At 42.0% G+C, this 21652-nt stretch overlaps 1 protein-coding gene across 1 annotated transcript in view; it reads left to right on the top strand.

Moving 5' to 3' along the window:
• The first annotated feature begins 12909 nt into the window (after positions 1-12909).
• Positions 12910-21652, top strand: part of ASIC5 (acid sensing ion channel subunit family member 5) — a 112198-nt gene continuing 103455 nt past the window's right edge. Inside the window, exons 1-2 of the mRNA XM_033958640.1 lie at positions 12910-12970; positions 15589-15648. Coding sequence (XP_033814531.1) covers positions 12910-12970; positions 15589-15648 — 121 coding nt within the window. The remainder of the gene's footprint in view (positions 12971-15588; positions 15649-21652) is intronic.

Raw genomic sequence — 21652 nt, 5'->3', positions numbered from 1 at the left:
TAGCATGGAATATTGTTACACCTTGGGTTTTGGCCTGGTACTAGTGACCTGAATTGGCCACCGTGAGAACGGGCTACTGGGCTTGCTTGACCATTGGTCTAACCCATTAAGGCTATTCTTATGTTCTTATGTTTTATATAGGGCCAGATAGGCACTTTATTTTTACTGTTTTTCATCGTTTTAAATGGCATTTCTTAGTTAACTTATGTGCCAGTAGGGTGCCCACTGGCAACTAAGTTCCAGAGCCATTTATAGAATATCCCCCATCGTCCTGGTGCACTTAATGTTTCTTCACTAATTGCAAAATCACAGTAAGGAGCTTTTCTTTATGGTAACTAGATAGATAGAACATGCTGGATATGCTCTCAAGAGTTACCACACAGCCCTGGCACTTAGGCCCAGATTCTATAAAAGTTGCCTAAAGTTAGGCATCTAGATCCGTGCGCCTAGCCGGTCTAGACACCTAACTTAATTCCACGAAAGCCGCTATGCTCACATTACCGCTGTCCTCAAGTCACTTCACTGCCTCCCCATCCGCTTCCAAATACAGTTCAAACTCCTCTTACTGACCTACATTCACTCTGTAGCCTATCTCTTCTCCCCTATCTCCCCTTATACTTCCCTTCCCCCCCTCCCCTGAACTCCGTTTGTCAGGTAAGTCCCTCTTATCTGTACCCTTCTCCTCCACTGCCAACTCCAAACTCCGCCCCTTCCTTCTTGCTGCGTCGTATGCCTACAACAAGCTACCAGAATCAATAGGTCATGCTCCGTCGCTAGCAGTCTTCAAATCCAAGCTAAAAGCTCACCTTTTTTGAAACTGCTTTCGACTTTTAACTCCCACTCACTCTGAGATACCTATACCTATTATATCATTCCTGTTACCAGAATCTTCCCAACCCCGAATTCCCAAATTGCATTGTAAGCTCTTCTGAGCAGGGACCGTCTAGTGAATGTTAAATGTACATTGCTGCCGACGCCTTTCAGCGCTATAGAAATGATACATAGTAGTAGTAGTAGTAATTGGTGCTGATGACAAGCAATTGGCACCTCCTAATTGTCTTAAGTTAAAGTTAATTGTATGGTAGGTATATATGGAGTCTAGTGCAAAGTGCCTACTAGAAAGTAGGTATGGTTAGGGGGTTGATTATGGGTGTGTTTGGAACGTAGGCACCTGTTTTGGACATAAGCGCTGATATTTGGACCAAGAACACCCTGGCATAAATAGGGGGCACCGAAGGTTAGGGCACCTAAGTCCAACGTAGGCACTACTAGACGCGATTCTATAAAACAGTGTCTAACGTAAGATTGGTATGTGCTAAGCGCCGCATTCCTCGGCACCTATGTTGTGGGCACCATTTATAGAAGCGGAACCTTACTGCTTGATAATTTTGCATAGTAACTTACCACCCACGTGTTCAGAGGTATTAGCACCTGATAACCCAGGAAATGCCATGAACGAGCTGCAAGACCTATAGATAGGAATTTGATCAGTGACATAATAAGGGGGGGCAGTCCGCCCCGGGTGCCGTCTTAGTGAGGGTGAATGCACCCATCCTCCTCTCTACCCCCCGCTCCTTCCCCCCATCCCCACTGTCGTGCGGGTGCATCAATTCCCTTCACCCGTGCCTCTATAAAGTTCCTGGCACAAGCAGCATCTCCCCAACCTGCTGTCGCCACCAGCATCAGTTCTCCCTCCGACATTACTTCCTGGCCCCGTACCTAGGAAGTGACATCAGAGGAAGTGCCCAACGCTGGCACGACAGCAGGTTGGGGGGTTGCTGCTCACTCCAGGAACGTTACAGAGGTACAGGGGAAGGGAAGCGGTGCACGCATGGCTGGAGGGGGTGGGGAAGGACCGTGGGGAGGTGGGGGGGAGGTGGAGAAGAGGACTTGGGGAGAGGCACCCGCGCTCCGGGTGCCTCTCGCCCTCGCTACGCCACTGAACACGATTGAACACATGAAAGCCAAACCAAACTGCATTGTTGTAAAACGGATATCTCAGGAGCACTTCGATATGTTGACAGTAGATGATCTGCGAGAAAGAAAGAGGCGCAATGGCGTGATAACCAAAGTTGATAGAGTTCACTTTCTTGTGTTGCCACCTACGCTCTTTGTGACTTATGCAAATCTTTTGGTCTCCCATTACCTCATGCACCCATTTAGATTGTAAGCTCTTCAGGGCAGGGACTTATTGAACCTGAAACTTATCCTTATTCTCCAGTCCTCATCCAGCAGCACTGTAGACATGATAACATTGATTAAATATGGGCATGTACATTTTGAGCTCCAGATGGGAGCATTTTGACACCACCTTCAAGCTCCGAAAGGAAAGTCTCTGACATCATGTAAGTACCATATTTTCACTCATATACCGCGCAGCCGTGTAAAACGCGCACATTGGTATAGCGCGTGGGAAACTGTAATTTATGTAAAGAAATTTTTATATACCGCGCACACCCGTATACCGCGCATGCTGCCCCGACTCTCCTTTCCTCCGCCCCGACTCTCCTCTCCCCCTTGAAGTCCTGTCCCCCTTTGAAGTCCTGTCCCCACCCTGAAAGCCTGATGCCCCCCCGATGTCCGATTCACCCCCCCACAGGACCGCTCGCACTCCCACCCCGATGGACCGCTCGCACCCCCATAGCCTCCCCACCCCCCCATCATGAAGAAGCTGCCTACCGTTGTCCTGCTGCTTCCTCTGCCGGCGGTCCCGCCCCTTCTCTGAGCCCTGCGTCTGCGCTGCTTCCTCTTCCGGCGGTCTCGCCGGAAGAGGAAGCAGTGCAGACGCAGGGCTCAGAGAAGGGGCGGGACCGCCAGCAGAGGAAGCAGCAGGACAACGGTAGGCAGCTTCTTGACCGCCGGAAGAGGAAGCAGCGCAGACGCAGGGCTCAGAGAAGGGGCGGGACCGCCGGCAGAGGAAGCAGCAGGACAACGGTAGGCAGCTTCTTGACCGCCGGAAGAGGAAGCAGCGCAGACGCAGGGCTCAGAGAAGGGGCGGGACCGCCGGCAGAGGAAGCAGCAGGACAACGGTAGGCAGCTTCTTCATGATGGGGGGGTGGGGAGGCTATGGGGGTGCGAGCGGTCCATCGGGGTGGGGGTGCGGGTGCGGGTGCAAGTGCGAGTGTGAGCGGTCCTTCGGGGTGGGGGTGCGAGCAGTCCTGCGGGGGGGGGGGGGGTGAATCGGACGTCTGGGGGGGAACTATGTAAAAAAAAATGTGTACAATGTGCTCACGAATATAACGCACATGGTTATGCTCGGTTTGTAAAATCATGTATAACGCGCGCGTTATATGCGTGAAAATACGGTAATAAGAGTGCCAGCAGTAAATATGAGACCGAGATCCTACCTAACACAGCCTGGTTCAAAAGCCACGGTATGTGCAAGACAAACCCTTTGGAAGACATTTTAAACCCAAGAGATATCAAGCTCAAAAGCTAAGATGCACTAGAAGTAAAATCCACAGCAAGAATGAGTAACTGCTAGAAGGCCAACCTCTCGCTATAACTGAATAATATTTTGCGAAATCTGGCCACCGGGTTTACTTTGGAGCACTTTGAAGCAAACAAATCCTCCTCCTGCCATTATCTCTTGACTTTGTTGTACAAATTGCATGCTTGTAACCAAAAAAACCATGAACTTCATTCCTCCCACTCTTACTGGCATCTGATTGGATTACTATATTAGTCTTGCGTCACACGTTATTTAGTTAACCTTGGCATCATAGTTTTACTTTAAACATTGCTGGTAACAGACTTCAAGGGAAACTATGATGATGTTCATCGGAGGAAAGTTTCATTGGATACATATGGAACAGAGCGAATATATTGTCCTCTAATACTGATCCATTTGCATATCCACAATACAGTACAAGTTCAACAATCTGGATGCCAGAAATCCAGACCATCTGAGAATCTGGGCTCTTTATAATTGCAATCCAGACCACCCTAGAGTCTGGACTCTTGGGAAAAGAGAGAGATGATGATGTTAAAGCTTTGTATTCACAAAACTGAAAAAAATCAGTGGAGTATAAATTCTGTACAAAACACAAATTAATCTCCATTTTTGTGTACCGAGTTTATCGCTTTCACCTTGCAGTCACATATAAACCTTTGTTTAAGGAGGAAAAAGGCCTCAGGAGCCACGAAGAATAAAAAAAACTCCGCAGGTTCAGTGCTTTCCGTAAATCCAAATGTTGCTATAGTGAATCTGCGGGGACAGCGAGTGAGAACATACGTCATCAGGACTTATTCAGATAAGCGTTTATTTTTCATTTGCTTATCTGCTTATCTTTTGACCTGCTTTTCTGTTTGTTGATGATATGTTCAAAATCTGCGCCTATTCACATATACATAACATTTATACAAGCAGGTTTTTTTGGGCCATGATAGAGTGTTGCAGGGGAGCCAGGAAAGTTATACAGCTCTTCCCTTCATAGCTGCGGTGGAGTTTTTTGCTCTCCGAAGTTCCTGAGGCCTCTTTCCTCCTTAAAAACATTTTATATGTGACAGGAAGGTGAAAGCGATAAACTCGGTATACAACACTGGAGGTTAATTTGTGTTTTGGATGCTAAAGCTTTTACAGTAAATGTTACAAATAGGAAAAAATGAACATTTAAAAACAAATTTTACTGTAAAATGCCTATGTTTTCTATGAGATTCCTAATGTGGTCTAATTTAATGAGACATGGAGGGGCATAATCAAAAGAAACATTTAAGTCCGATTCAGCAGTAGGAAAATGTCCTTTCTCGAAAAATATGTCTAATACACAGTATATATATATATATTTTTTTTAAATCGTCTATCTGGACGTCCACACCATTAAAAAGAAGACACAACGGGGTGAAACCCCCAAAGGCAGTGTCTTCAATGTTCAATCATTGCACTTCACACTTTATATTGGTGAACACTCCAATTACTCAAAATATTGAAAGGTACAAAAAAAAAAATAATGTATACTCATCTTAAAGGGCTGATTCTTCCAGGTTCTGACACGTTTCGCCAGACCAGGCTTCCTCAGAGAACCCACAAATAATTTCTTCCAAATGTATGTGATCTAATGTTCTTTCCTACTTGTTTAGTCTCACATACATTTGGAAGAAATTATTTGTGGGTTCTCTGGCGAAACGTGTCAGAGTATACATTATTTTTTTTTTTTTTTGTACCATTCAGTATTTTGAGTAATTGGAGTGTTCACCAATATAAAGTGTGAAGTGCAATGATTGAACATTGAAGACACTGCCTTCGGGGGTTTCACCCCGTCGTGTCTTCTTTTTACCACTTGTGTGGCTCTGAGCACTGCTAACTAGATTAAGTTTTGACTGTTTGCATTCAAGCATAGAGTGGGTGTTTTCATATTTTCACCTAACTTTGGTTGACATGCGGTGAGGTCTAGCGGGCTCATAACCTAAGCTTTTTTCTTTATTTTTTTTGTACCTGGGGCAATGAAGCTGCCCAGGGTCACAAGGATCTGCAGTGGGAATTGAACCCAGTTGCCCAGGATCACAGTCTGCTACTCCTTCACTAGAATATTGAAGAAAAAGTTAAAGGCTCATCCATTGCCACGGTGGGCTCAGTTTTTCTTGGCATAGGCTTGTTTGGAATGTGCTAAGATATGTGGAGGTGAGGCTGTAGAGAATTTTAAGACATGGGGGAAGCCATTGCATTGGTAGCATGTAGAGAATGACACGGTGACAAAATTAATCACCGTTCCCGTCCCCGCGGATAACCGCGGGAAACCATCTTCATGTCATTCTTTAAGGAGAGAGGGAAGAATCAGAGTATGAATGGCCACAACCACTGACCCGCAAGCTTTGCTTTGAAGAATGCTGGTGTAGAAGGACTGAGGTTGAAACAGACACTACAGAATGACAGTCTCTGGTATCCAGAGCAGATATTGTGATGTCATAATGCCTCATTCCACCAGTGCCTAAGAGCCAATCACATCAGTGATGTCACAATGGCTTCATTATCCTTGGCTCACATAAGAATCAGAGTATGAATGGCCACAACCACTGACCCGCAAGCTTTGCTTTGAAGAATGCTGGTGTAGAAGGACAGAGGTTGAAATAGACACTAGAAAATGACATGGGATTATTTCCCACGGTTATCCGCGGGGACGGGAACGGTGATGAATTTTGTCACCGTGTCATTCTCTAGTAGCATGGAATATTGCTACACCTTGGCTTTTGGCCAGGTACTAGTAACCTGGATTGGCCACCGTGAGAACGGGCTACTGGGATTGATGGACCATTGGTTTGACCCAGTAAAGCTATTCTTATGTTCTTAAGGATGATAGACAAGAGATTAAAATCAATTTTAGTCCAAATTGGAAGACAATGCAATTTTAATTAAAATTATCTGTGAATTAACCTCCTAAAATTAGTTTAGCTGCTACATTCTGTATACTCTAAAGCAGGGGTGCCCAACACGTCGATCGCGATCGACAGGTCGCTCGCTCAGGCGACCCCAGTCGATCGCAGAGTGGGTTCCCTTCTTCCCTTCTCTTTTTTCCCCTCCTGACTGGCCTGCTCCTGAATTCTGCTGCTGCCTCCGCTGCTCAACATTAAAAAAAAAAAAAAAAAAAAACCGGCTTGGAGAATTTATGCTCCGGGGGCTAACGTGTGCTTATACCGGCTTCCCTTCTCTTCCCTCTGAAACCGGAAGTTATGTCCGGGGGGGGGGGGGAGAGAGAAGGGAAGCCGGCACGCACATGTTAGAGCCCCATTCGCGGGCTAAAGCGGGAGACAGGTCAGTGAAGCTTGCGATTTGCTCTTCTTGCTGCCAGGTCCTGCCTACTTTCTGTTTCCTCAAAGGCAGGACCCGGCAGCATTTCTCCCAATAGGTCGATCTTGGGCCTATCAGCCTTCCTCTCCCCGACGTCAATTCTGCCGTCGGAGAGGAAGTTCTGGCCAGCGGAACTTCCTCTCCGACGGCAAAATTGACATCGGGGAGAGGAATGCTGGTGGGCCTGAAGCAAGGAGAGCTTGGCCGGCGGCGGGCGGCTTTGTGGGCCTGTTATCCAATGGCAGTGGCTTGGGGGAGGGCAGGGAGGGAGAAAGAGGGCAGGCAGGGAGACAGAAGGAAAGAAGAGAAACAGAAAAAAAGAAAGGGGGCATGAAGAGAGAAAGAGAGGGCAGGGAGAGAAGAAGAAAACGTTGGGGAGGGGGAATGAGGTCAGGAGGAGAGGAAGCATACAGGCTAAAAGAAGGGAAGAAAGATTGGATGCACAGTCAAAAGAAGAAAGTGCAACCAGAGACTCATGAAATCACCAGACAAGGTAGGAAAAATGATTTTATTTTAAATTTAGTGATCAAAATGTGTCTGAATTTATATCTGCTCTCTATATTTTACAATATGGTCCTCTTTTACTAAACCGCAATAGAGGTTTTTAGCGCAGGGAGCCTATGAACGTCGAGAGCAGCGCTGGGCATTCAGCACAGCTCCCTGCGCTAAAAACTGCTATCGTGGTTTAGTAAAAAGGGAGGGGGTGGGTATTTGTCTATTTTTGTATGGTTGTTACTGAGGTGACAGTGCATAGAGTCATCTGCTTTGACCTCTTTGAAAAAACCCCGGAATAGGAATGATAATTAACAATTCTATGCGTACAGTGTGCGTTGTGTTTTTTTTTTTTTAATTTTATTGTTGGTAGATCATTTTGACTTGGTCATTTTAAAAGTAGCTCGCAAGCCCAAAAAGTGTGGGCACCCCTGCTCTAAAGTATAATGAGCATGTAACAAAAGAAGTTGCTATATTGTAAACCGTTTGTATCCCATGTACTGTCAAAATGTATCTTTATTGTAAACTGCTTCGAACTTCACGGTAAAATAAAATAAATAAAATATAACTTTCTCTATCACTTATACACATTCACCAGTGTAATCACAAACAGTACTCAGAGTAGGATTTACTTTATCAGACCAAACATATATATGATGTAATCCTATCATATTTGGAGATTGAAAAGATTACCCTAGCCGCAGTATTCTGTATTGTCTGAAGTCTATTCAACAGCCCCATTGCACATCCCAGATATACTATATTACAATAATACAAAGAAAGTGATTGAACTGTAATTGCAAACACTGCTGTATCAAAATATTTACTTACTGCCCAGTTTCATTACTGAACTTTGACCCCCAAACCATTGGCTAAGGCAATGGCAGATAAGTTAGCATGAGTACTCCCATCATCGATAGAGAAGAGACGTGTGGGATTTGTGTTAGGCAATCACCCTTTTAAGAACCTCTGTGAGACACCAGCCTTAGTGGAATATTCGCAATGGAAGAAAAGGAGACCCTGGATCAATTTTGATGCTGAATAAAAATGTCTGGGTGAAGTAGGAATATTTGTTTGAGGCTTTGGAGGTGTTTGTTTAAATGAGAACTTTTTAAAAGGGATACATCTTCTGTACTCTTCACCTCAGAGCATGAGTCTAGTGAATGGCCACATGACACAGGACTTCACCTTACAGCAGGACATGCAGCAAAGCCGTCCAATGTTCTTCAAACACTGGGTCAGCTACTGTAGAACTTACAAGAGAGAGGTGATATGGGAAGGGGGGATATTTCTGGGAACTAAAGAGTTGAAATTGGCAGCATTCACCGATAATCTCTTATTAGATCATAGATTCCAAGAATTCCTGGAGATGTCTAAGGCAATTTCAGGTAGTGGACGAGTTCAACATGTCTTGTGATTTTGCAGATTTGAAACTAAATTTACTACTACTACTTATCATTTCTATAGCACTGCCATATGTACGCAGTGTTGTACATTAAACAAGAGGCAAAATCACTGCTCAATAGAGCATACAGTCTAATGGAAACAAAGTCAAAGGCTTTGGAGGTGCTGGAAGAGTTGAGACAGCCTTGGGTAGACAAGTTCCATTTGAAGTGAGTGACTGGTTCCTTTACATACCTGGGAATCATCTTACAATTGTCCCTATCTTCACTTATATAACCTTAACATTCCTCACTCTGTGAAAGACATGAAAGAGAGAATTGGTATGTGGCACCTTCTCTCACTTTCCTTCCTGGGTAAAATAGGAATTTATAAAATGGCATTCTTTCCAAAGCTTTTGTATCTACTCTAAACCTTATCAATTTGCCTACTAATGAATGAGAGTGAAGGAATGGAAAAGGGGAGGGGAGGAGAAGGTTATTACATAATATATTACATTACATGATGTATTTATAGCCTGCCTTTACTAGACCAAATCTAGGTGGCTCACAAAGACAAAACTGGGAATTCCCAGGACTTAACAATAACGATATATACACAGTCAAACCTAAACTTCCCCAATATGATCAAAAGAAAGATTGGAGACAGGAATGGATGGGGCTTTGACATATCATTGGATCTGTCCTATTCCTTGTTCTGGTAAATATAACCTTAGACACTTGAAGGGCATAAGAACATAAGAATAACCATCAAGCCCAGTAGTCCGTTCTCACGGTGGCCAATCCAGGTCACTAATACCTGGCCAAAACCCAAGGAGTAGCTCTATTCCATGTACCAGACGACGGATCGAAAACCCTTGAATCCAGAGCAGGTATTAGAGTACCCGCAGCCCCTGTTATACGTAGTTCAGGCAAGGACTGAGAATATGCCCATTCTCCTCAAAGGCTGAAGCAGTTTTGTTGAGATAACCTGGAGGTTTATTTTGCATACCTTTTTTGTTGTTGTTTAAATCTTTATTGATTTTCAAACTTTGATAGTGCAATACAATTGCTAAATCATAAAATACTGCATAGAACGCACTATACAATTATTACATTAAATAGTCATTTACTCCCATCCTCATCTTAATTATTAATACAATAAAACATATGATGTAATTTCAATATTATAATTAAATAATTTAACTCCTCAAAGTACATTTCCCGCCCCTATTTTGCATACCTGATGGCAGCATGATCTTGAGATTTTGGTTTCATTTCCACTGCAGAGGAACAAATCACCCCTGTCTGAGCAGGTGTAAATTAAATGGCTGTATTGTAGCCATGATTTCAGAAGGTTTTGTTTTGGCATTTCATAAAGATACATAGGTATCTCTTTGTAAAATAACCTCAAGAAAGGCATTTATTTGGCTTCCCCACATGTTGCAAAATTACTCTCCATATGCCAGAGATGCCAAGTTACCCAGATCCGGGCTGGATATTTTGGAACAATCCTGGTTTTGAACTTACATCCCAAAGCAGTAAAGGATTGGTAGTCAGTGGCATAGTAAGGGGAAGGCAGATCGCCAAGGACATCATCTGGGAGGGGGTGTTGGCACATGCACCTATCGTCCCACCCACCTCTTGAAATCTTCTCAGGCTGCGAGCAGCATCTCCTCCATATTGCTCACACCAGCTTCGGCTCTCCTTCTGAAGTTACTTCCTAATTGTGGGACCAGGAAATGACATCAGAGAGAGCACTGAGGCTGACACAAAGAACAGAGAGGAGAAGCTGCTCGCTGCCTGCCAAGATTTCAAGAGGTACGCAGGTGGGGGCGCGCACGACAGGGAAGACTGGGGGCAGGCATGTGCAGTGTGGGGCAGCACACACAGCGGGGAGCACTTTGCTTGGCAGTGCTGAGTGTCTCCTACCCTCATTAGAGTTGCCAGATTTTAATTTATTAAAATATGGACCCCCTAGACCCGCCTCAAGGCTCACCCAGTTCCACCCATCCATGCTCTATTATGCCCCAATCCTTCCCCCAATCCCGCCCTAGCCCGCCCCAGCCCCTCCCTCACTGTCTGCTTTCATTATGGGGAGCAGATGGGTAGAACTGGGCAGGCCTGTGGGCGGGGCTAGGGGGGTTCCAGATTTTACTATAGTAAAATCTGGCAACCCTAAGTGGGCATTAGCGCCCCTTGATGAATTTCTCCCTTGGTGTCTCTGACTTGCACATGTTTAACAAACTAATCATTTTTTCCAAAATACACATACAGTATTTTATGACAATTTCATAAGCATGGGCCTAAGAGAAACCTACTTCGGAAATTTAGAGTACATTAATGGAATATTTTAGGTACGTCTTTATACTATCTTACCCTAATACAAATATTAGGAGAAACATTCCCATGCAATGGTTAAAATCACTGCAGCTGAAATATATTTCTGCCACCTGCTGGTTAACCTAAAAAACAGCTGACCTCCTCTTGACCATGTTGAGACTTAGGGCTCCTTTTATTAAGCTACGATAGCGTTTTTAGCGCGTGCAGAATTTTAGCAAAAGGAATAAAAGTGATACCTTTTTAATGGATTAACTCAGTGCATTGTTTGATTAGCTTTCAAAGGTAACCCTTCTTCTTCAGATCAGAAATAAGCAAATGTTGACAAATACCCTTGTCTAGTTCCTTTTCTTGGAGTTTGGGAGGGTTTTTTTTGCTGTTGGATTTGTTTATTTACCTTCCAATTTTTTTGGGTTTTTCTGATTTCTTTAGACAAATACCAGTATACATAAGTGAAAAATAAAAGCATTCCAATGACAGTCTCAGAGGAGGAGGGAGGGGTGGGCAAGGTGAGAAACAGAGAGAGCTAGGTGGATGAGAGACAGAGAGATATGGATAGGTGAAAGCAGTAAAATTTCATGGTTTGTAACTCAATAGAAAACCAGGGTCTTTGTGGAGCCCTGTCTGGTGGGTGTCAAAATAGGTTATCATTTTGATTTCAAAGGTCTTACATTTCTGGATTGTCTTAAAATTTCCTTTTAGTATTCTCACCATAAAATCATTGATGCTGTGTTCTGGTTTTCTGAAGAGTTGTCCCACAGAGGTGATATCCTAGTTTGCATTGCAATTTTTAATATGATATTTGCATAAATTAATCCTAGTCTTTAGCATCTGGCTTGTTTCTCCAGTGTAGCACCCTTCTTTACACTTTTTGCATTGAATGATATATGTTATGGGGCTCAAAATAAAAAAAAAACAACTTCTAAAAAGTGGCCTAAATGGGTACTTTGATGATCAAAAAGCCTGATCATCCAAGTACCCATAGCCAAAACTGGTTTTAGATGTATCTAAAACCAGCTTAGGCCATTCCCCTGCCTCTAAACGCATAGAGCGAAAAGGGGCATTTTTAGAGGAGGGGAAATGACGGGAGGTGGGCCGACCTAGACATAGGCGTACAGCAGGTATAAATAAAAGTTTAGGCAGGTTGCCTAGTCAGCACTTATATGTTTTGACCTAGACCAAGTCAAAATAGGTATAAGTGCTGAAAAAGGGACCACTGAGCTAATGGCAGCTGCTGCAATCAGCTCAGTGGCCCGGCAACCTACCCACCCCCACCGCACATCATGGCAGGAGAGATGGCTCATCTCCCCTGCCATGATAGCGATACCACTAAGTGCCGCCAAACACAGCACTTGAAATCGCTATTGTGGCAGGGTTTGAGGCACCTGGGCCAATCAGGCCCTAAGGCCCGCTAACTTCTTGTCATAGGCATTAAAAAAACTCCACATGTAAAAATGCAATTTTCAACTCGAGACTAAGCCCACCACTGTGCACAGGGTTTAATTGGCAAAAAAGGTTTTACTCAACTTAAGTTATTGGCATCTTCTTCAAAACAGCGTAGTCTCCTTTCATTTGTCTCACATCTATTTACCGTTGACTAGATGCTCCACTCTGATCCAAGCCTCTTCTGACAAGGCCTTCTTTCGCTGCTGTATGGCTGTGTCAGGGAAAACTCACAGGCTCAGTGACAGCGCCACATTCCCGTGCATTATCGGCTCCAAGCCGCACGTCAGGGTTTTAAGATGAACAGGGCTCTCCCACTTCCGGCGATGTAACTTCTGTTTAATAAAAAGCACACCATTCTAATTTCTGATTTAAACCCCGGGGCCAGATCGTATCACAAAAATAGATCCACCGCTGCTCGTGCTGATATAACATGCACTTAATATTGCCTTTACGTTGTGGCACCGGGATATGCTCAAGAACACAGCACTTAAAGTCTGTACACTGGTGCTGGTTTTCTGCACAGTGGCGGGTGAGAGCATCGATCTATGTCTTGTGTGCAATATTGCTCCAATGTATCGTTGTGGACATTGCGCAGCTTCTGAAGTTATACCGGAGGGTCTTACAGTACAGATCTCTGAAAGAAAACTGGTGACGTTGAAATCTTGTACAACGTATGCCACAGTGGGGGTGGTGTATGTGATGATTTGCTCTGTGTTACATTGGACATACTGCAAGGAGTTTTAAAACAAGACAAGTTAGTTCTAAATCTAATAGACGCTGGCACTGTCATCTAGACATTGGGACACTGGATCATCTGTTGTTCTATTGCAGTGTTCTTCAACCACCGGTCCACGGACCGGTGCCGGTCCACAGAAATTTCCTGCCGGTCCACAGGGCCAGCACGTACATCAGGCTGAAAACAGTGTTCTTCAACCGCTGGTCTACGGTGCGATCGATGTGGCGTTATCTTCGAGCCAGCTTCCTCTTCATCACTAATTCAGTGCACAAAGGCACAGGCAGTGGCTCCTACACACGTCCTGCGCCTGAACCGGAAGCATTCTCTCTGACATTGCAATGTCAGAGGGAAGGCTTCCAGATGAGGCATGGGATGCGCAAGGAGCCACTGCCCACAGCTTTGTGCACTGCATCAGTGAGGAAGAGGAAGCCAGCCTGAAAATAATACCGGGGCGGCATAAAATGGCCAGGCGGGAGCAGGCCAGAAGGTAAGGCATAACATAGAGGGAGGGAGACAACAAAGGTAGGGGGGAATTATTTTATTTTTGAATTTAGTGATTGAATTATGTCAATTTTGAGAATTTACATCTGCCGTCAGTGTGCTTTGTGTAGTTTAATTTTGTGGTTAACCATTATGTGTTGTTAAAAAGATTATATTATGTATCTTTGAAAAATGAATGGAAAAAATAGTGTTACAATTAGTACTATTATGGGGGCGTTGTCTGAGGCGGAGATTGGGTAGAGATGAGCAGGGTCTGGCCCACAACTTAGCCCAGTGTTCTTCAACCGATGCTGGTCCACAGAATAATTATTTTATTTCTGCCGGTCCATAGGTGTAAAAAGGTTGAAAAACACTGTTCTATTGTCCTTTTATACTTAATTTTTAGAGGCCAATATGGGGTAGAATTAATAACATTTTGGAATCATCAATTCCACTAACGTATGAGGCGGTCATTTGTGGGACACTATTATGTGTTAAGCCCCCTATAGATCAATATGAAGGCCATCTTTTCCTTATAATGTCCGGGATAGCCATCCAGATGATAACCCGAAATTGGAAGAACTATGATCGTTTAAATTTTCCTTTCTGGTGGGCAAATCTTTGCTCCAGTTATAGATTTGAAAGGATGAATGCTGATAATTTTGGGCATGGTAATATATTTAAATTGGTTTGGGGCCCATTGACATCTTATGTTACCTCACTATAATAGGTTTTTGATTGTGAATCAGTTTTTGTTTATTTTGGTACACATCCAGGGAAGGGTGGGGGGGATATTTTTTGTCATAATTTGATTTTTAAATATAGGAAGGATATTGCTAATAGGGTAAAGTTATTGGGGAAATCTATGTTTCTGTGTTTTATTTAAATTGTCATTAGGTGGGTGGGGAGGGGGAGAAATTGGTTGGTTCTGTATAATTGAAAGTTAAATGTGCTTACATTGACTTATTATATATGATATATTTATGTATTGCACTATTGAAGATTGTAAAATCAATAAAGATTTATAAAAATAAAAAAAAACAAGACTTTTTGAACATCGGAGCAATATCGTACACAAGAAACAGATCTGTGATGTACAGTCTCTTCGTGATGTAAACTGCATTGATCTAGAAGGTATTGCGGTCTAGAAAGGTATTTTAATATAATGTAATTGATGCGCTCACCCACCACTGTGTAGAAAACCAGCACCAGTTTGCAGACTTTAAATGCTGTGTTCCTGAGCCTATCCCGGTGCCACAACATTAAGGCAATATTTCTGATTGTTATGCCTTTTTATCTGAATTGTTCCTTTATGCAATGTTATATTGATATAAAAATGATAACAAAAAGTTTTTAAAATCTTCATATACTGGCTGCCTGAAATAACCCACTCTGTATATGGATAAAATTAGATCCCCAGTGCAGCAATGTCAATTTTCAAAAGTGTGCACTTTTTTAGTTGAAACGTATCTACGCACAGAGGAGGGTGCAAGTGTGAGCTGGGACGGTTCTCAAAGTGAAATTACACAGGCAAATTTCTCTTTGAAAATTAGTGTAAAATACAAGAGTGAAATGTAGTGCATATATTCGTGGCTTTGGGAATCATTTTTTTAAATTGCTTCTTTCATTAGATACAGTCAAAGTACATAACATTATAGGAACATCATCAAATAATTCAAAGAATTACCTATTTTCATATGATAACAAATATCTCAAATTATATTGACCTACCATTTAGCCTGTGGACACTTCCGTAATATAATTCTACCATAAAATTAATTAGTCTTTGACCAGGGACGAGTATAGCAACAAAGGCAGGTAATCTGTTGACTGTCGCACGGCTAATGAAACACCCAACCCCTTTCACTCTCCATATAAACCATCAACAGGAATGTTAACCATTTATAAAGCACCTTTTTTGTTTATTCCAGTCAGAAGTCTAACCAATCCAATGGACCAAACTGGAAAATCTAATGAATTCAATAAGGAAGGTATGTAACGAGATGCAGTCTATCTTCCCCTATTTATTTAGAGAAGTTGGTACTCTCATTCTCAGTATGACTTTTCAATTGTGTCCCAATGCCAAATGTCAATAGGGAGGCATGGATTAGGGAACTAAGGGCAGTGCCAGACGGACTTTTATACCTTAAGGGATCCTTTTACAAAGCCGCGCTAGTGGTTTTAATGCACGCACCGGATTAGCGCGCGCTATAGAGTGTGCTAGCCGGAAATCTACCGCCTGCTCCAAAGGAGGCAGTAGCAGCTAGCGCTTGCAGCAATTTAGCGTGGGCCATTCCACGCGTTAAGGCCCTAGCGCGGCTTTGTAAAAGGAGCCCTAAATGTCAAAGGCGGATGAAGGTCAAGTGTGTGTATTGTATATATTATGCAGGCATTGTATTATATCTCTGCTATTTGAATTTCAGTGTTGTTAGATAAGTACATTTTTGATACTGTTTCATGGTATTAAGTTCAATTTGCTGATTTTGAGTTTACCTAATTCACTGTATTTCTATCTGGTCATTTTACTATTGTTATGCTGTTATCAAAATTGTAAGTTCTGGTTTTACAGCACAGCACAACTACTCATGAAAGATCAGCAGAGTCCACAAAGAGAAGTACTAAACATTCCACAGGCATAGAGTTCCAGAACAAGGCAGAAAACCCACAATTCGCACATCAGCAACGCTTCTTCTGTGAAAATTATTAAGAGGAGGAAAAAGCCTCAGATCCCCCCCTCCACCAAACCGAGAAACTCAGGTTTTACAGGGTGTAATAAAGTCACTGGCATAAAAAACCTCCTCAATAATATTTCAATAAAGAAAAGCCTTGTGCAATGCAAGTGGGATATACTCTGCCTTGTATCGGGACCCCTATGATCTGAAAATGATTTGAAAAGCCAAATTCTATTGAGTAAACAGAAAGACACCGCACATCGACGGTGGCCAGCGTTTCGCTAATTATAAGCTGCCTCAGGATGTGAAGTCACAGTCAATCTCTCAAATCAACTCCTCGATCAAACATGGTTATATTGTTTGGTTTTTCGAGGGGCTTGTGTTGTGTTTGCTATCAAAATTGTAAGTTTCATGTTGAACTGTACTTGCTGTACACCACCTTGGGTGAATCTCTTCATAATAGTGTTTAATAAATCCCAATAAATAATAAATATCACTTTTTTAGCTTATGCTACGAGTTAGGGAGCTCTCAAGGGGGAGGGGAAAACATCTTAATGTTGAAATTAGCAGGTTAAATACTGTTAGCAATATTTTTGGTAATAAATTATTTGAGAGTCTCTTCTCCCTCGGTCCAAATGATAAAAATGTCATCAATATACAGGTTAGGTAACACACAAAAATGCTTGAAGAGAGGACACACTATAAAGCATCAAATATGTAAGTACCAAATTCAGTACAAACCATAAGAGACCTCTTCATAAAGATTTTCAATCCAGATCCTCAGCGACACCATACCAGGCTCAAAAATTTTAATTTGCCTCATGATTTATGTGTCAACTCATCACTGGATCTATTCTTATTCATGTATATTCTTTCAATCCCAAATGTTATAATATAAACTTTATATTTAATGGGTCTTAATAATTTTTTTGAAAAGGCTTAGCTTTGTGGTCATTATGCTAGGGACAGGATCGCCAACATGTTTCACCTTAAGTTTTATCAAGGCTTGAGTCCCTAGGTGAAAAATATAACAATTAGCATACTGCCTATGAATAAAATCAGCACAAAACTCCTAATCTACCGATTCTAATAAAGGGACAGGTACCCAAACCAATTGGGAGTGTAAAGAAAATCTACACCTTACCTATTTAATGCACATCAACTTCTCTGACCACTTTATCCAACAAAGATGGTGTTGGCGGCATCTCAAAAGGGCTGATTAAATAATCAATGAGCCCGACAGATGGGATGTACATAAATGTTACGTCACCAGTGCAGGAACCCGAAGTAAAGCACTCTTACAGTTTTAGAGTAATCCCTGGGCCAACCTCATAAAAGAGAAACCCATTCTAATTGCTCATTTAACCCTATAGGGGAAACAGAATTCAAAGAATAAATCCATCTTTGCTCCAAGTAAAAGCGCTTTACTTCGGGCTTCGGCACTGGAGACGTAACAGTTACGCACGTCCCAGCTGTCGGGCTCGTTGTTTATTTAATCAGCCCTTTTGAGATGCCGCTGCCATCTTTGTTAGATAAAGTGGTCAGAAAAGTTGGTGTGCATTAAATAGGTAAGGTGTGACTTTACCCTATGTCTGAAACTTTCTATGTAGTTTTCTAGTTTTGTGTTTTAATAATAATAATAATAATTTTATTCTTATATACTGCCAAAGCCATGATAGTTCGAAACGGTTTACAACAAGATATGCTGGACAATCAGCGAAGTGGTTACAATAAAAAGTTATCGAATATAAGCCATGATGTTTCAGGCAATTTACAACGAAAGGTGCTGGACAAACTGCGAAGTAGTCACAATACAAAGTTATCAAATACAAGCTTACAGAGTGGAAGAAGTGGAAAGTTATAAGATTCTTAGGTTACAAATCGATTAAACAAGTTTGTTTTGCAGATTTTCTAAAATTGAGGTAGGATGAGGAATGTGTGATAATGTTACCCAGCCAATCGTTCCATTTGCCTGCCTGGAAGGCGAGAGTTCTGTCCAGGAATCTTTTATAGTGGCAGGCCTTAATTGTCGGATAGGTGAACAGATGAATTCTACGTGTGGGCCAAAAAGAACTATCCAGATTAAATTGAGAAACCAGGTACATGGGGGCCAGACCAAATGTTGATTTATAACAAAGACAGAAAAATTTAAACAGAACTCTTGCTTCCAGGGGCAGCCAATGAAGTTTTTGATAATAGGGACTTATGTGTTCCCATTTCTTCAGCCCAAAAATCAGTCGCACTGCTGAATTTTGAATAACTCTAAGTCTTAGAATGGTTTTTTTGAAGTAGCCCAAGTAGATGATGTTGCAATAATTGAGCATGCTTAAGATGGAAGATTAAACCAATAAGCGGAATGATGCTGCATCAAAGTATTTCTGATGGTTCTGAGTTTCCAAAGTATCAAGAAGCATTTTCTAACCAATAAATCTGTGTGAACATTTAGAGTAAGGTGAAGGTCCAGAGTCACTCCCAGAATTTTTATGGAATGGTCAATAGTGAAGACCTGACCATTCAAGAAGATCGATGAGTTTTTAATTTTGCCATTCGGGCTTGCCAGGAAAAATTTGGTTTTGTCTGAATTAAGTTTCAATTTGAATTCGGTCATCCATAATTTGATTTGCTTTAGAATGGATGATAGTTGATTCTTTGTCTCAGAAGTCAGGGTAGTAAGGGGAATAGCTATAGTGATATCGTCTGCATAGATATAAAATTTAACTTTTAAGCTTTGCAGTGAGTTCCCTAATGAGGCAAAGTAAATGTTGAACAGTGTAGGGGATAGAGAGCCCTGCGGGACTCCGCAAGAGTTTACCCAGCTGCAGGATTGTTTATTGTCACTGTAGACTTGATAAGATCGTTTGCTCAAAAAACCCTGAAACCATTTTAACACATTGCCTGAAAGACCAATTGACTCCAAACAGTCAATCAGAATAGCATGATCGACCAAATCGAAGGCACTACTTAAGTCCAATTGCAGAACTAGTGTACTAGTGCCTTGACTGAATAAGGTATGGAGGAAATCTAGAAGTGATGCAATGACCGTTTCAGTGCTAAACCCAGATCGAAAACCTGACTGATTGTCTTGTAGTATGCTAAATTTGTTCAAATACATTACTAATTCTTGGTTGACCAAACCTTCCTTTAGTTTAACGAGTAAGTGCTCGCAATAGGTCTGTAATTTGATGTCAGCTTGATAGATTCCTTAGGATTTTTTACGATCGGTGTAATCAGAATCTGGCCTAGGTCTTCAGGAAAGGTACCAGTTAGTAATAGAGAGGAAACCAATTGTATAGTTTGGCTTTAAATGTGACTGGATCAACTTTCATTATATTTGGAGGGCAGCAGTCTAATCTGCAATAGGAATCAGCGTATTTCATATAAAATTTGCAGAATTGCAGAATTGTTGTTTTGTCTATCCTGTGGGGTGAAATATGTATTCTTTTGTTTAAAAATTGTATTCCAGTCTGTTGGGAGTCTCTTTATTGTGGAAATGTACTTTTAAGCGGAATTTGCTGAAGAATTCTTAAAGATCTGAGTGTAGTTGGATTTTATCTATTTTGGTGGTAGGACAGAAAGAGAGGTCTCCTGTTATGATAATGGGTAGCTGGAGAGGTTTACAATCTCCATTTGATTTGCACTTCCATCGGTGTGGTCAGTGGGAGTTTGCCTATTTGGAGTCTTTTGGTTTTCCTGATCATCTTGTCTGTTTGAATTTTGACTTTCACATTTCTTAGGTGGGTTGGGACGTATGTCCAGGTGGCTCAAGTCTGTTCCATCAGCTGTTGTGCCTCCAATGTTCTGAGATGAGATTCTGTTCTCTGTGTGATTCTGTAAGAACATAAGAAAATAAGCAATGCCTCCGCTGGGTCAGACCCGAGGTCCATCGTGCCCAGCAGTCTGCTCACGCGGCGGCCCAACAGGTCCAGGACCTGTGCAGTAATCCTCTATTTATACCCCTCTATCCTCTTTTCCAGCAGGAAATTGTCCAATCCTTTCTTAAACCCCAGTACTATACTCTGCCCTATTACGCCCGCTGGAAGCGCATTCCAGGTGTCCACCACACGTTGGGTAAAGAAAAACTTCCTAGCATTTGTTTTGAATCTGTCCCCTTTCAACTTTTCAGAATGCCCTCTTGTTCTTTTATTTTTTGAAAGTTTGAAGAATCTGTCCCTCTCTACTCTCTCTATGCCCTTTATGATCTTATAAGTCTCTATCATATCCCCTCTAAGTCTCCTCTTCTCCAGGGAAAAGAGACCCGGTTTTTCCAATCTCTCAGCGTATGAAAGGTTTTCCATCCCTTTTATCAGACGCGTCGCTCTCCTCTGAACCCTCTCGAGTAACGCCATATCCTTCTTAAGGTACGGCGACCAATATTGGATGCAGTATTCCAGATGCGGGCGCACCATCGCCCGATACAACGGCAGGATAACTGTAGGAGGGAAGTGAGCTTTCTGTCTTTTATTGCAAATAGCAATGAATTGTTTCTTTGCTTGGATTTCTTGCAGGTACTTATGTAGTTGGCTCCTGAGGTTGGGATTTAGCTCCTGTGTAATCCTTATGATTTATTCTCTCTGGGTTTCTATCATTTACTTTTTCTTATAGAATTGATGTTTATTTCTCAATTTCTGGCTTCTGTGTTTGCAGAGGTTTTCTGCATTATCAAGAATTATAAGTGGTTGCCAAAGGGATTTTTGATCTTGAGGCCTTTGGGGATGATGTCCTTCTTCTTGCAGATTGTCAGAAAATAAAGGTGACTGTTCTGCTTGGTTTCTTTATCTGTAAGTTTGCTCATTTGCCTTTTCATGCTAATCATAAACTACATTTAGTCCAATAAAAAAGGTATCATTTTTTTCCTTTATGTTTTTATTTTATTTCCACATATTACCATAAAAAAGCATGAATTTCTGATTCCCAGGTTGCTGCCTGGTAAGAAAGCAATCTACCCTGAAATTGCTTAAATATGCATCCTCTGGCCGGGGGGAAATACAAAGAATGCCAGATTTCCCCAAAGAGAATTGTTAAATACAAAGTGGTCCAGTAAATAATCCAGCAGCAAACCGTGAAGTGCCTTATAACAAAAACAATGTGATTTAAACATAATATGTGCCTTCACAGGTAACCAATGTGAAAGAAGAATGATAATAGTAGTGCCTCTTTTTCATTATTTAATAGTCAAATTACAAATTATTTAAGCCAAGTAATGGGATATAATTGAGTTGTGTGTATTCTAAAAGTTGAAGGGAAAGTAGGCTTCAACTATCCCATAGGCATATAATAAGCTCATTCTGTAACATATACAGTACCGTATTTTCACACATATAAC

Source organism: Geotrypetes seraphini, chromosome 1 (genome assembly GCF_902459505.1).
Source record: "Geotrypetes seraphini chromosome 1, aGeoSer1.1, whole genome shotgun sequence".
Lineage (NCBI taxonomy): Eukaryota > Metazoa > Chordata > Amphibia > Gymnophiona > Dermophiidae > Geotrypetes > Geotrypetes seraphini.
This window is presented reverse-complemented; position numbering and strand designations above follow the sequence as displayed.